The following is a 16249-nucleotide window of genomic DNA, read 5'->3' as shown; positions in this document are numbered from 1 at the left end:
CTTTGAGAAGGTGACCAAACAAGTGGTTGAGGGTAAAGCAGTTGATGTGGTGTATATGAATTTCAGTAAAGCGTTTGATAAGGTTCCCCATGGTAGGCTACTGCAGAAAATACAGAGGCATGGGATTCAGGGTGATTTAGCATTTTGGATCAGAAATTGGCTAGCTGGAAGAAGACAAAGGGTGATGGTTGATGGGAAATGATCAGACTGGAGTCCAGTTACTAGTGGTGTACCGCAAGGATCTGTTTTGGGGCCACTGCTGTTTGTCATTTTTATAAATGACCTGGAGGAGGGCGTAGAAGGATGGGTGAGTAAATTTGCAGATGACACTAAAGTCGGTGGAGTTGTGGACAGTGCGGAAGGTTGTTACAAGTTACAGAGGGACATAGATAAGCTGCAGTGCTGGGCTGAGAGATGGCAAATGGAGTTTAATGCAGAAAAGTGTGAGGTGATTCATTTTGGAAGGAATAACAGGAAGACAGAATACTGGGCTAATGGTAAGATTCTTGGTAGTGTGGATGAGCAGAGAGATCTTGGTGTCCATGTACATAGATCCCTGAAAGTTGCCACCCAGGTTGAGAGGGTTGTTAAGAAGGCATACGGTGTGTTAGCTTTTATTGGTAGAGAGATTGAGTTTCGGAGCCATGAGGTCATGTTGCAGCTGTACAAAACTCTGGTGCGGCCGCATTTGGAGTATTGCGTACAATTCTGGTCACCGCATTATAGGAAGGATGTGGAAGCATTGGAAAGGGTGCAGAGGAGATTTACCAGAATGTTGCCTGGTATGGAGGTAAGATCTTATGAGGGAAGGCTGAGGGACTTGAGGCTGTTTTCGTTAGAGAGAAGAAGGTTAGGAGGTGACTTAATTGAGGCATACAAGATGATCAGAGGATTAGATAGGGTGGACAGTGAGAGCCTTTTTCCTTGGATGGTGATGTCTAGCATGAGGGGACATAGCTTTAAATTGAGGGGAGATAGAGGACAGATGTCAGAGGTAGGTTCTTTACTCAGAGAGTAGTAAGGCGTGGAATGCCCTGCCTGCAACAGTAGGGGACTCGCCAACACTAAGGGCATTCAAATGGTTATTGGATAGACATATGGACGATAAGGGAATAGTGTAGATGGGCCTTAGAGTGGTTTCACAGGTCGGCGCAACATCGAGGGCTGAAGGGCCTGTACTGCGCTGTAATGTTCTACTTCTATGTTCTATCAGGGGCGGGATTCTCTCCTATACGGCGGGGCGGGGGGTCCCGGCAGGATGGAGTGGCGTGAACCACTCCGTTGTCGGGCCGCCCCAAATGTGCGGATTTCTTCCCACCTTTAGGGGCCAGGCCCTCACCTTGAGGGGCTAGCCCCGCGCCGGAGTGGTTGGCGCGCCGCCAGCTGGCAGGAAAGGCCTTTGGCGCCACGCCAGCCGGGGCCGAAAGGACTTCGCCAGTCGCCGGAAGTCCGTGCATGCGTGGGAGCGTCAGCGGCTGCTGACATCATCCCCACGCATGCGCAGGGGGGGGGGGTCACTTCCGCATCGGCCATCGCGGAGGCTGTGGCCGAGGCGGAAGGAAAAGAGTGCCCCCACGGCACAGGCCCGCCCGCGGATCGGTGGGCCCCGATCACAGGCCAATCCACCGTGGGGGCACCCTCCGGGGCCAGATCGCCCCGCGCCCCCCCCCAGGATCCCGGAGTCTGCCCACGCCCTCAGTCCCGCCGATAAGGTAGGTGGTTTGATTCACGTCGCGGGCAGGAGAATCGGCGGGGATGGCCCGCCGACCGGCGCGCCGCGATTCCCGCCCCCGCCAAATTTTCGGTGCTGGAGAATTCGGCGGCCAGCGGGGGCGGGAGTTCGGAGAACCCTGCCCCTTGTTTCTGGTACACACTGCTACCACTGGGCAATGGAGGGAGTGAATATTTGAAATTGTGGATGGAGTGCCGATCAAGTAAACTATCTTGTCTTAGATAATGTCGAGTTTCAAGACAAGTGGAGGATATTCCATCACGCTCCTGTTTTTGCCTTGTAGATGGTGGACATATTTTGGGGAATCACAAGATAATTACTCATTCTAAATTCCAAGGACAGGATTCTCCGGTTATCCAGCCCGTGCTTCTTAGCCATCCGCCATTCGCTGGTGGCGGGATTCTCTATTCCCGCCACTTGTCAATGGGATTTCCCATTTAAGCCACCCCACCCTACCGGGAAACACGCGGGCGAAGGTACGCTGCCGGCGGGAAAAGAGAATCCCAACAGCCCGAGAATTCTGGCCCCAGCCTCTGAAATTGCTCTGGCACTTAGAGTGTTTATATGGCTTATCTAGTTAACTTTCTGGTCCATGGTAATATCCAGAATGTTGATTGTGAGGGAAATCAGTAATGATACCATTGCAAGGAAGAGGCTAGATTCTCTCTTGCTGGAGATTACTATTGCCTGACATTTGTACAACATGATTGTTATTTCCTATGTATTCGCCCACATCAGCACCTGGGGAGTCACCAATAGTGCTGAACATTGTTCAAATCATCAGCAAATATCCCCTTTGTCTTTATGTAGGAAGGAAGGTCATTGCTGAAACAACTGAAGATGGCAGTGGCCTTGAGTTACCTTGAGAAGCTCCTGCAGAAATGTTCTGGAACTGAGATGATTTACCTCTATTTTCCTTTGTTCTCATTATGGTGCCAACTAGTGGAGAATTTTCCCCTTAATTTAATTTAATTTTTAAAAATAATCTTTATTGTCCCAAGTAGGCTTACAATGAAGTTACAGTGAAAAGCCCCTAGCCGCCACAGTCCTGCGCCTGTTCTGGTACATTGAGGGAGAATTCAGATTGTCCAATTCACCTAACAGCACGTCTTTAGGGACTTGTGGGAGGAAACGGGAGCGCCCGGAGGAAACCCACGCAGACACAGGGAGAACGTGCAGACTCCACACAGACAGTGACCCAAGTCGGGAATTGAACCTAGGACCCTGGAGCTGTGAAGCTACAGTGCTACCCACTGTGCTACCGCACTGCCCTTTGACTTCAATTCCCATTGACTTCAATTTTGCTAGGGCTCCTTGATGCCGCACTCGGTCATTGGCATTTGTAGCCATGCTTAGAGATTTTTGAAGTTCTTTGTAACTTTTTTCCACGTTAAAGGTGCCATAAAATACAATGGGCTGGATTCTCAATCAGCAGGACCCTCCATTTTTCCGGCAGCGCTCTCATGCCCGTGGATTTCCCGACAGTGTGGGGGTGCCCACAATGGGAAACCCCCATTGGCTGGCTGCCGGGACGGAGGATCCCTCTGCCGGCAGGGGCGCGCCACACTAGAAAACGGGTGCTGTGGGATCGAATCAAGTCGATCAGGGCTAACAGGAGCTCTCTGAAAACATCACTATAGATACGAACATACTAATTAAAGGTCGGAGTAGGCCACCCGGCCACTCGAGGCTGTTCTGCCATTTCATATGATCATCGGCTGATCTGATTGTAACCTCAACTCTGAATTCCACTTACTCCCGATAACCTTTCAAAGACTCAGCGTCCACCGCCTTTTGAAGAAGAGGAGTTCCAAAGACTCACATGGGAACTGATTTATCTTTTTCCCCTCGATTCATGGGATGTGGGCATCTCAATCTGGGCCATAATTTATTGCCCGTCCCAAATTGCCCTTGAACATCCACATTGCTATGGATCTGTAGTCGCACATAGGCCAGACCAGGTAAGGAGGGCAGATTTCCTTCCCTAAAGGACATTAGTGAACCAGGATGTTTTTTTTTTACAATAATCAGCAATGGTTTCATGATCGTCATCATCATTCTACTTTTTTTCCAGATTTTTACTGAATTCAAATCTCACCATCTGCCGTGGTGGGATTTGAACCCAGGTCCCCAGAACATTACCTGGATTACTAGTCCAGTGACGGTACCACTACACCACTGCTTCATCACCTCTCACATGTGAAATAAATGTCTTGGAAGGAGAGGATAACTGTGACTATACGCTACTGCTGACATAAACGCCTCAGTAATACTTTTGGTTTGCTAGCAGAGACTACCCTCAGCAATAGTTGGCCATTATGTTGAGTGAGTAGCATTATTACTGAGGTAGGGGGGGTTGTTGAATTGTCGCATAAGGCTCACAAAGACACAATAGGGTGAAAATGCTAGTCGGTTGTAATGCCACATCCGTAACTTACTGTCCCGTAAGCTTTTGGAATCTGGATGTTTGTTTATTTCTGGTGTAGTTATATTAATTGTGTCCTGAGCAGTCTACAGAGGAAATTTACATCATTAACCCTGCTAATTTATTATTCAGGAAATTGCTGAAGAATCAATTACCTAAATGAACAATGTTCAAATGTTAAATATCAAGACCAGCAATGTCTGATCGCATGGTCATTGTATTTTGCAATGCTCATTAATCTTGAAGATGGCTATGTTTTTGTTTTTGGTGCAAATTATAGAGAGCCTGCAAATGAGATGAGTCAGGACACAACATTAAGGTATTTTGAGCTACTTTGCAACTTTATTTTAACTCGCATCAATGAACAGAATCATCTGTTGATAAGAGCTTTATTGAAGTGTTCTGAATGCTAGTTGATTCACTTTGTGTGAACCACCCTATTTCTGAGGGTGGGGTTTCCGGCCTATCTTTATATGCCTGAGCACTCTTTCTGTAACTGGTACTAATTTTTCCCTCCAGGCTTCTTCCCTTGCCTTCTTTTCAGATACAGTTCGACAAGTGTCTGTCCCTTACTCTCATTCTTCATGCATGAGCCTTTGCTGCATATATCTACCTAGTAAAATTGAAAGCTCCAATTATATCCCAACATCCAAAACCTTTTGCGGAACAGAATTCTGGATTTCCACGGCCATTTGTGTGAACATGTTGCTTCCCGGTTTCACTCCGAGATTTTAAGGTTGGGTTTCCTGGTCCTTGAACCACAGGAAACACAGTGACATAAGGGCTAGAAGGAGGCCATTCACTCCCTCCTGCCTGTCCCCCCATTCAATTAAATCATTTCTGATCAGTATCTTAACTCCCTGGTTTTGTATTCCTTAAATTTGCCGAACAAAAAGCTACAAATCGCAATGGCAAAGATTGCATTGACTGAATCTCTGAAGGCGAGAGAATTCAGACTTCCACTATCCTTTTCATGCAGAAGAATTTCTTTATATCATCCTTTATAACCCCTAATTTTAATGTGATGTCCCTTTTTTAGACCATGTGGCCACACGAGAACATGATGGTTTAGAACAGGGCTAAATCGCTGGCTTTGAAAGCAGGCCAAGGCAGGCCAGCAGCACGGTTCAATTCCCGTACCAGCCTCCCCGAACAGGCGCCGGTATGTGGCGACTTGGGGCTTTTCACAGTAACCTCATTTGAAGCCTACTTGTGACAATAAGCAATTTTCATTTCATTTCATTTCATGGTATGACTACAGACAAAGTCACATGACGTGTTATCCAGGAAGCACAGGAAGAACACAAATGTTCAAGTAGCTGCTGAGCTAATGAATAAAATACTTTGTGAAAGTCCTTGTCATCAGTGATTCAGGGAACCCACAACATTTACATGGTATCAGAAGTTGGCAGTATGGCACAAGGACTTTATCGCATTTACCCACTCGCCTTTGATGAAAGTACTGCAGATAGTTGGGAAAGGTTCCAGAAGGAGTGGTGTATTTACTGTGGTGCTGCACTCTCTGACAAGTCGAAAAAGGTACAGACTTTTACCCGATTAAACCTCCAGCCTCAAAGCCGTCGAAAAATTTGAGTCCTTTGTTTCCCAGACAGATGACGAAAAAGAAGACCTTGGGATTATCCTGAAAAAGTTCGAAAACATCTGTCTCCCGAGAACAACATAACCCTTGATAAACATGCATTCAATTCAACAAACCAAAGAGCAGATAAGTCAATACAATCCACAATATTGGCAAAGAAATGTGCATTGAGAGCTCTCACTGAAATCTTAATCAGGGATCAAATAGTTTGTAGAATAAATAGCGACTTTGTCCGCAAGCAGGTACTGCGAGAGAGACTCAACAGAACAAGTGGTCATCAATATTTGTACGTTAAGTGAACAATCAGAGAAAAGAAGCAGAGATTTTAGGTGGGAAACCAAAGTATTCGCAGTACAGAGATGCCCTGTTCCCACTTCAGCAGAACAGAACAGCTTATTTTGCATATGGCAAAAGATGCAACAAATGCGGGAAATGGGACCACTTCGCTGAGTGATGCAGCTACAAACCTTGCAGCCCTCCTCTGTCATCAGCAACATGGCAGCTGCTCGATCCTCCAGGGATAGTCAGTGAGGTGAATGAATTGGAGTTCAACAAAAGTAGTGAGGATCCAACAACACTCTATTGCAACAGTGATGACAATATCACAGGAAAGAGTTGAGATCTATCCATCCTCAACATCATCAGCAGAAACACCAGACTTAAAGTAAAATTGACACTGGAGCGAAAGATAACCTACTATCCAGCCAAAGGCTACAAGAAACAGACTCGTGTGCAGCATCAGATCCCAGCACCCAGACACACCTTGTGGCTTATGATGGACACACAATCCACACTGAAGGTATAGCTGCCCTCCACTGCACACAGGGAGATTTCAAGTTCTATATAGCTGACCAGAATGTAAAGCTACTGCGAGGGATTCGGGGCAGCATTGCATTGGGTTTCATTCAGTTTGATCCAGATGTGCATGCTCTACAACCTCAAGCTCCAAAGATGACATCAGATGGAGACCTTTTCAACTCTGATGCCATTGGTAAGCTACAGTTCCATACCACATGAAACTAGATGATTTGCCACACTAACAGTCTGTGACTTCAGAAGTATACCGAAAGCCATGAAGCAGCGATGATTAATGAACTGCATCAGATGGCAGCACTAGGTGCCATTACTCCTACAGATGAGGCCATGGAATGGTTTTCAGCAATAGTGGCTGCAGTAAAGAAAGACAGCACAGTCACTTGACCCAGTGCACTTGAACAGGGTGCTGCTCAGACCTCGTCACCTGATGAAGACCGTAAACAGATGATAGCAGACATGCCAAATGCCAAGGAGTTCAACAATCCCGATGTGAAATGTGGGTTCTGGCAGATCCCGTTAGATGAGGAATCCTCAAAGCTAACCACATTCATATCTCTGATAAGCAGAGATTGTGTTCTTCGTAAGCCCGATAGGACCTCCCCTGGCAGTGAGGTTTTCCAACGGTACATAGAGCAATTCTTTGCAGGACAACATTATCAATGTCATTCTGGTCTGGGGTCATACTATGCAAGAACATGATGTACGTCTTTGGCTCGCCCTTGACAGAACAAAGCTTAACCGTGCAAAATGCAGACTGAGGATCAACCGGGTTCCTTACGTGGGCCATTTACTTACAGCCGATGGTGTAAATCTCGATCCAGACAAGACAATGGATATATGACAGGTGGCCATTCCTGTGGACAAGCACACTTCTCAGAACTTTCCTGGTATGAAAAGTGATCTTTCTAAGTTCATCCGTGTTATAGTGAGGTCATCAGACCTCTTTGTCAACTTCTCCACCGGGACATCGAATGGTGCTGGCAAGAGTATCACAGAGCAGCCTTCGACAGATTCAAACAAGTGCTCGCAGCCCCACCGGTATCATAATACTTTGACCTTCGATCACCCATACTTGTATCAGCAGATGCCTCCCAGCACGGATTTGGCACAGTCTGCATACAGAATGGTGCCCTTTGCATCAAGTTGCCTCACTGACACTGAGACACGCTATGCACAATTGAAAAGGAACTTCTTGGTTTAGTTTTTGCCTGCCAGAAATGTTATGACTTCATATATGGTCTTCTTGCAACTGTTGAAACTGATTATTCATAACTATCTTAAAAAAACTTCTTCACATGGCGTCTACATGCTGCAACACATGATGTTAAATTTGCAACATTACAATCTTAGCATCGCCTACAAACGTGGCAAGGAACTGTACTTGGCTCATGCCCTCTCCAGGTACTTTTTACCCACCACAGACCAGCTAGATCATGAGGAAGACATAGACAGTATGACAATAGAGGTGCTGTCCTCTAGTCACATTCTGGAACTCAAAGATGCCTTACAAGCGGACATCACGTGCAGACAATTGCATGACATCATCATGAGGGGCTGGCCAGACTCCTCAAGGGAGATTGCCCATGAGCTCTGCACACTCTTCACCATCAGCGATGGGGATGGACTGAAACTTCATGGCCAGTGATTCGTCATCTCTACTGTGCTCCAGAGGTACCACACACACAAAACTGCACCTCAGGTTGGAAGCAACCAGCTACAGGCCAAGGAATCACTATATTGACCCTCTATGCACACAGACATGGAAAAAGGGAAATATCCAGATGTACACTGTATAAAGCACTCAACCCGCTTCAGTAATAGAACCACTGCATTTACATGAAGTCCCAGACCTCCCATGGGTTTGGATTGGTTTATTGTCACGTGAACCAAGGTACAGTGAAAAGTATTTTTCTGCGAGCAGCCATTCACAGCAGCTGACATCTTCGAGTGGAATGGTAACAACATTTAGTCTTAGTTGATTTGTATTTTGGGTGGTTTGAACTTGACTACCTGTCAAACATGATGAGTAACACAGTCATCATCAAGCTCAAGAGACACTGCCATGCACGGCATCCCCATAGACACTCTTGACAGATGGCGCTCGCCAATTCATCTCTGCTGAATTTTGAAATTTTGCACACACATTGGGTTTTGAACATATCCCGAGCCGACCCCAAAGCATCTTCTTGAGGAATATGCTCAGGATCGCACGGAGCCCTCTGCACACTCCTCAGCCCACACAGGGTCTGCTCTCGTCAGCACAATGACTCTTCCAGGCGCACCATGATTCCGACTGCTCAGGCACTGCTGCAGCCCAAACCAATGTGAACGATGCCCTCATACAACACAGATTAAAAAACAAAACGCACTCTGATCACAATGCCCACAGACTCAGCCCTCTAACACGTGGGCAAATGATCAGGACTCAGACTGCACGTGACCATGATGGGTTGGTGTTGGTACACAGCAATGCTGCACAACTGAACAGATACTTGGTAGCCTCAGGGGTGTCCCACTATGTAAACAATCGCCGTCATCTTCTGCGACTATCAGAACCAGCATCAACAGGTCACAGCACTTCAATCTTCCGGCCTATGGCACCAGGCCCCTGCTGCAGCGGACCTCCAGACTCCTACAGAGGAAAATGCAGCAAATCCTGCCCCTGATGAACACACAGATGAAACATCCCATGTTTTTACCAGTGAGGGCATGTCATGGTCATGTGCAGTGGGGGGGGGAAGGAGATGTGATGGGCTATGCACCAGTTGCTACAGTCTAATCCGTGCCTCAGTATATATACGCAACTAGTTATGCATTGCTATTGTCTTTAATTGTATATCACACAATGGTCTGTACATAGTTTCCTATCGTTCACACTGTTACATCTCATGTCAGCGGGTGTCCCAACTAAATGGGGAAGATGTAGACCGAGTGGTCATGTGAGAACGTGATGACATGGCTACAAAAGAGGTCACATGATGGAAGCATGGGAGTCATCCCCGGGAGCGTGGGCAGAGCACAAGTGTTGGAGCAGCTGCTGAGCTAGTGAATAAAATACCTCTTGTTGAAAATCCCTGTTGTCAGTGATTCAGGGAACCCACAACATTTACACCTTTGTGCTGGGCTCCCCTAACAGAGGAATTAGTTTCTCATTGCCTACCCTACCAAATCTTTTCAGAAATCTGAGGCCGTTGACTTCATGATGGTCTTTAAAAACTAAAACTGGGAGGGGTGACAGTGTGTGGGAGAAGAACTATTACATTCTTTGATAATCATTTCCTGAGATGAACGGAAACATTCCAGGTCATTACCAGAGGGTTTTCTTTTGGCCATAGATGTTATTTCTTGTTCGCTTTCTCTTATTCTGTGATTACCTTTAAAAAGCACCAAGCCCATGTGAGTGAGAGGAAACTTTCTGTTGCATGCGATTAAACAAAACTAAAAAACTTTGGGCTACTAAGTAAGTCATCTATTGCCTCAATCATTTCTTTTGTCTAACTTGGTTTTACCATAAATTTCAGTGCACATGAGATTGACCCTGTGTTCGAGGTGACTGGGAGGTACTCTTTCTTACTCTTTGCCAGTTTACTAATTGTGTGATGTATTGTTTTAATTTCTAGTGACACTTCATCCTGATAACCATCACACCAGTGGTAATGCTTTTTACACTTGGAACTAATCATTGCATTTTCCTCTGTTTCTGTTTCTAAGAGCAGTGTTGTCATGTCGCTTGGCTAGCATGGCTCTGATTCTGTCATAAACCACTACTGACATCCAGTGAAAGGCCGCTTCTGTTTTCACCAGTGCGCCTTGGCATGCAACATTTTTCAATTTTAATCATGATTAGCCCAACCTGAAATTAATCCGCATGGCAACCACGTTCAGCTTCCACCTTTGACAGCTCCAGCAGTCCTTTTAAAGTCAAGCAGATGTACAGAGGACACTCGACCAGGGGAAGATGGTCCACAATAAGAATTACAGACCTGAGCAAATTTGATTTCTGTCAAATCTGAGTTTGCAGCCTGGAATGTGATGGGCAGTGGGCATTGAGGAGGGTGTAGATGCCACACCATCCTCTCTCCGTGCCCCTTTTCTCAAAGATCAGCAGATAACTTGATCCATTTTATCTCTGGGTCATCATTAAAACATGGACAGTGTAAAAAAACATTCCCCAACAGATAGATGAGCAATCAGTTGGGATGGCCCAAGGTGAAGGAGCTTTGGCACCACCTTAAAGGGGAGGGGTGGGAGGGGGTTGGGGCAAACGTTCAGAGGGAAAACAAATTGCACTTCAGAGAGGCAGGTAGCTCTTTTATAGAAGATGCAGCAGAAAATTAAAATTGGCAGCTTTAAGGCTCAAAATCAACCAACGACAGACAAAAATGAGTTCTAATCCTCTAACTAGTTTTCCTTGAGGGCAGGTGAGGGACTCTTTAATTTACAATCACAATAGTCACCACTGTACTTGTCCCGCCCATGGTTCGTGGTGGGCAACAGGAAGTGGATGGGCAGAGACAGTAATGGCATTGGTGGTCTTACCCGTGTCAACTAACTCCAGTTAGTACATGTGTGAGACCCTTACAGGTAAGAGTTCAAACTGCCAAGGCCTACATTTTCTTTTTATTTGTTCCTGGGATGTGATCATTGAGTGCAAGACCAGCATTTATTGCCCACCTCTAATTGCCCTTGAGAAGGTCATGGTGAGCCACCATCTTAAAGTGCTGCCATCCATTTTGTGTCCACCTGGCCTACAGTGCTGTTAGAGAGAGAATTCTTGTATGGCATAGATGTTACTTCCTACTTATTAGCCCAAGCCTGAATGTTGTCCATATCTTGTTCCATTTGGGCATAGACGGCTTCAGTACCTGGGGAGTCATGAATGGTGCTGAATATTGTGCAGTCATCAGCGAACATCTCCACTTCTGATCATATGATGGAAGGGAGGTCATTGATAAAACAGCTGAAGATGGCTGGGCCTAGGACACTACTCTGAGGAACTCCTGCAGTGATGTCCTGGAACTGAGATTATTGACCCCCAACAACCACAGCCATCTTGGCGCTGGATATGGCTCCATCCAATGGACTTTGTTCCCAATTACTTGTATTTTGCTTTGGCTCCTTAATGCCACACTTGGTTACATGCTTCCTTGAATTTAAGGACAGTCCATCTCATCTCATCTATTCTCTGGAATTCAACCCATTCGTCCATGTTTGAACCAAGGCTGTAATTGAGTTTGAAGCTGAGTGAGCCTGGCAGAAACCAAGCTGAACATTGGTGAGCAGATTATTGCTGCATAAGTGACACTTGGTAGCACTGTCAAAGACATCGGTCATCGCTTTCCCGATGATTAACAATGGACCAATGGGTCGGTAATTGACCTGGTTGTATTTGTCCTGTGTTTTGTGGACTGGACATGCCTGGGCAATTTTCCACATTGATGGGTAGATAGGTGCCAGTGTTGTGGCTGGGCTGAAATTGAGGAACTCTTCTATGAGTTAGAAAATTTGTTCCATGTTTAATTTTGGCCTCACTCCCAGCTCAATTTTACATACAAGTATGGTACAAACGGAGGTTGGTTGGCCCATCACAACCAGTGCTAGCTCTTTAAGAAGATCTTTGATCTCATTTCCCTGCCTGTTCCTTTGTTTTCTTTTTAAAATAATTATTTACACCCTTTCAAACAGTCTCTGCATCAACAGCCTATCTAATGAGAAACTATTTATTACCATTGATTGGATTTGGAAAGTTTAGCCATTTATACTAGGACAAAGGTTCAGCACAACATCGTGGGCCGATGGGTCTGTTCTGTGCTGTATTTTTCTATACCCATAACGTTTCTCATTAAGCTAATTCCGACGGTGATTGGAACAATTCTTAGCTTTTTGGCAAGTTGAAAAGTTTGTAATTAAACTTTACTTTGGCAGTTTGCTGTGTTCCATCGCACAAAACATTATATCCCTCCAAATATTAAACCCAAATATCTTGGTGTAGAAATTCATGTGCAATGAATCTCTTTCTCAGGTATAAAATGGGTACAAGGCAGAGCATTGGGGAAGTCTGTGCCAAACCTCACAGGCCTCAGTCCCACCATTTAGATTGTGGGGACTTTTTACATGTGCCATAGGTAGACACCTAACACAGTTGGTTAGTCCCATTAAGTATGTAAATTAGCAACTTAATACCTGTTGAAGGATTCCTTACTGCCACCCAGTGAAGAATTCTTCAGCGGCCACCAACCAAAGGTTCGCTTAAAATCTGTGTATTTTATTAAAATAAAGCTTTCCCACGGAAACAGAAGGACCTTCTCTGACTCGTCAGGAACAGCACTCCAAAAACTTGAACACGTGAGGGCATGATCCAAGCTGACACTTGGGAGTGCTGCACTGTCAAAGGTGCTTGCTGTCTTTCAGATGAACCGTTAAACCGTTTGCCCTCTCGGGTGGATGTAACAAATGCCATGACACTATGATAAAGGAGGGAAGGTTTATTCTTCCCCGGTGTCCTGGTCAACATTTTCCCCTCAACCAACAGGACAGCAACAGATTATCTGGTCATTATCATATTGCTGTTTGGGGGAGCTTGCTGTGCACTAATTGACTGCCACATGTCCAACATCACAATCTCGCCGCCTACACTTCAAAATTACTTCATCAGCTCTGAAGCGCTTTGGGAAATTCCAAAGTTGTGGAATGTGCTATTAAAACGCAAATTCTTCTTTTCTTTGCAGTTATCAAATTCATCAGTTTTATTACAAAAAGCACACAGTTAAGCACTTAAACAGTGATCATTCTACACGTGTATTAATAATTATTAAACATGTGTATCTCCCTGGAAGACAGCCTAGGATTCAGCACTGGAGCTCTCATCTCCAATTGCTGGCGGTGTATGGCGTAGGATAATGGCGTAGGTCCCTGTCTCAGAGGCAGGGACCCACCAGCAAATTATAGGCTCACCCAGAAGTGATAGGACAAGTTGATAAAGAAATTTAAAAAGCCCTGCGGATTATATATAGAGGTTGTGCTCGACCTATCCCTATTGTAAGGCCTCAGTTAGTTTTTTTATTTCATGGCGTGTGGGCGTCACTGGCATTCATTGCCCATCCCTAATTACCTTTGAGCATGTGATGGTGAGCCAGCTTCTTGAAACGCTGCAGTCTATGTGGTGTAGGCACATCCACAGCGCTATTAGGGAGGGGTTTCCAGGATTTTGACCCAGTGGCTGTGACGGAACGGCAATATAGGACGTGTGTGGCTTGGAAGGAAACTTGGTGTTCCCCGTTGCATCTATGCCCTTGTCCTTCCAGAGATCATGGGCGGAATTCTTCCAGGTTTGGGCCGGGCCGGAGAATCCCCGCGAATGGGCCACGCTGCCCCGACGCCGGTATGCGATTCTCCGCAGAGCCGGCGTGGTTGGCGCGGCGCCGGTCGCGGGCCGCTCTACATGGCCGGCCCACCGATTCTCTAGCCCGAATGGGGTGAGCGGCTGTAAGAAAAGAGCCGAGTCCCACCGGCGCCGTTCTAACCTGCTCTGGGCCGGCGGGACCTCGGCATGTAAGGGTCAGGTGGCGGCCTGTGGGGGGGAAGGGGGGGGAGTGAGGGAGCCGACCCCGGGGAGGGGCCTCCGATGTGGCCTGGCCCGCGATCGGGTCCCACCGATCGGCGGGCCAGCCTCTGTGGCTGGGGGCCTCCTTTCCTACGCGCCGGCCCCTGTAGCCCTGTGCCGTGTTGTGTCGGGGCCGGCGCATTGAAGGACGCCACTGCGCATGCGCGCGTTGGCCCCAGCGCCACTGCGCATGTCCTCGTTGGCGCTGGCACAAGTGCACACAGTTCGCGCCGGGATCTGCAGTTGGAGAGGCGCGAATCGCTCCAGCGCCGTGCTGGCCCCAGAATTAGTCGTGGGAGCAGCCCGTTCGCACCGTCGTAAAACACGACGGCATTTACGACGGCGTGAACACTCTGCCGCGGGTTTCGAGAATCCCGCCCCATGGGTTGGGAAGGTGCTGCCGAAGGAAGCCATGCGGATAATGAGGAGAAATTCAACCATGGCTTTCGGGTTGATAAATTGAGACTGGAATGAGCATGTGGTCAGGATCCCGCATGTCCAGTCTCCCCAGCAGTGACTGCAAAATCTGCAACCTGTTTGGTGTATAAGAAAAAGGAAAATGACCTGGATAGATCATTTGCTGAGAGGGGATGGGATAATGAAAGAGATAGAAAAATGAATGGGACAAAAATGCCAACAGGGAGGATACAAGGGATGTTTCTGCAGCATCTAAAACATAGGAATATAGGCCCTGCTAGAGATAAGACTAAGATGCACCTAATTCAGCTTCTAGCATTCTGGCAGTTGCAGGATACCGTTGCAAGTGAGTTGTTAAGCAACTGTGGCAATCAATCTCTACCAATTGTTGACAGAAGATGCATATGATGCAAGGAGGCACATGTAACTTGTAGCACAGAAACAGGCCATTCAGCCAACTAGGTCACAGAATCACACAGTGCAGAAGAGGTTCTTCAAGTCTGCACCAAACCATGAAAAACACCTGGCCCACCTACCTAATCCCATTTATCAGCACTTGGCCCATAGCATTGAATGTTGTGATGTGTCAAGTGCTCATCCAGGTACTTTTTCAAGGATGTGAGGCAACCCACCTCTACCACCCTCCCAGGGAGTGCATTCCAGAACGTCACCACCCTCTGGGTAAAAAGGTTTTTCTGCACATTTCCTCCTAAACCTCCTGCCCCTCACCTTGAACCTGTGTCCCGTTGTGACTGACCCTTCAACTAAGGAGAACAGCTGATCCCTATCCACCCTGCCTATGCCCTCAAAATCTTGTACACCTTGATCAGGTCGCCCCTCAGTCTTCTCTGCTCCAATGCAAACAACCCAAACCTATCCAATCTCTCTTCATAACTTGAATATTCCATCCCAGGCACCATCCTGGTGAATCTCCTCTGCACCTATGTGGCAACCGAATCCAGCTGTGATCTCACCAAAGTTCGATACAAATCCAACATGACCTCCAGTTATGACCTCACCAAAGTTCTACACAAATCCAACATGACTTTTGTAATCTGTGACTCGATTGATAAAGGCAATGCCTTTATCACCACCCTATTAACCTGCACTTCCGCCTCCAGAAATCTATGGATACAAAGGCCAAGGTCTTCCTCAGAACGTTCCAGTGTCATGCCTTTCATTGAATACTTCCTTGTCATGTTACTCCTTCCAAAGTGTATCACCTCACACTTTTCAGGGTTAACTTCCATCTGCCACTTATCTGCCCATTTGACCATCCTATCTATATCTTCCTGTAACCCAAGACACTCAACCTCACTGTTAATCACCCGACAAATCTTTGTGTCATTTGCAAACTTACTGATCCTACTCCCCACATGGTCATCTATGTCATTCATGTACATGACAAATAATAGGGGATCCAGCCAGTGGCGGACCTACATTTTTGGGGCCCTGAAGCTTGAACTGTTATGGGGGTCCCTTCGCAACCAGCAACGAGGTCTGGGTAACCACTGTTATTTTCTTCAATGGAGTTGTTCCACGACAGATCAACACAAATTAAACCACTACATCTCAGATTTTGATCAAAATTGCTGTACTGGATTATCTCACATGTCAAAGTCACTGGTGTGAATAAAAATTTCCTGTGCCTTATAG

The 16249-nt window shown here is 46.6% G+C and overlaps 1 protein-coding gene across 3 annotated transcripts in view; it reads left to right on the top strand.

Annotated features, from left to right (window-relative positions):
* The window catches only part of LOC140388118 (ATP-binding cassette sub-family C member 9-like), a 299102-nt gene that overhangs the window by 166374 nt on the left and 116479 nt on the right, over positions 1-16249 (top strand). For 2 of the 3 annotated variants that reach the window (XM_072471779.1, XM_072471780.1), the window contains exons 18-19: positions 4438-4476; positions 10095-10133. In XM_072471779.1, coding sequence (XP_072327880.1) covers positions 4438-4476; positions 10095-10133 — 78 coding nt within the window. The remainder of the gene's footprint in view (positions 1-4437; positions 4477-10094; positions 10134-16249) is intronic. The other variant, XM_072471781.1, reaches the window with a different exon arrangement.

The sequence above is a fragment of the Scyliorhinus torazame genome, chromosome 13 (assembly GCF_047496885.1).
Source record: "Scyliorhinus torazame isolate Kashiwa2021f chromosome 13, sScyTor2.1, whole genome shotgun sequence".
Lineage (NCBI taxonomy): Eukaryota > Metazoa > Chordata > Chondrichthyes > Carcharhiniformes > Scyliorhinidae > Scyliorhinus > Scyliorhinus torazame.
This window is presented reverse-complemented; position numbering and strand designations above follow the sequence as displayed.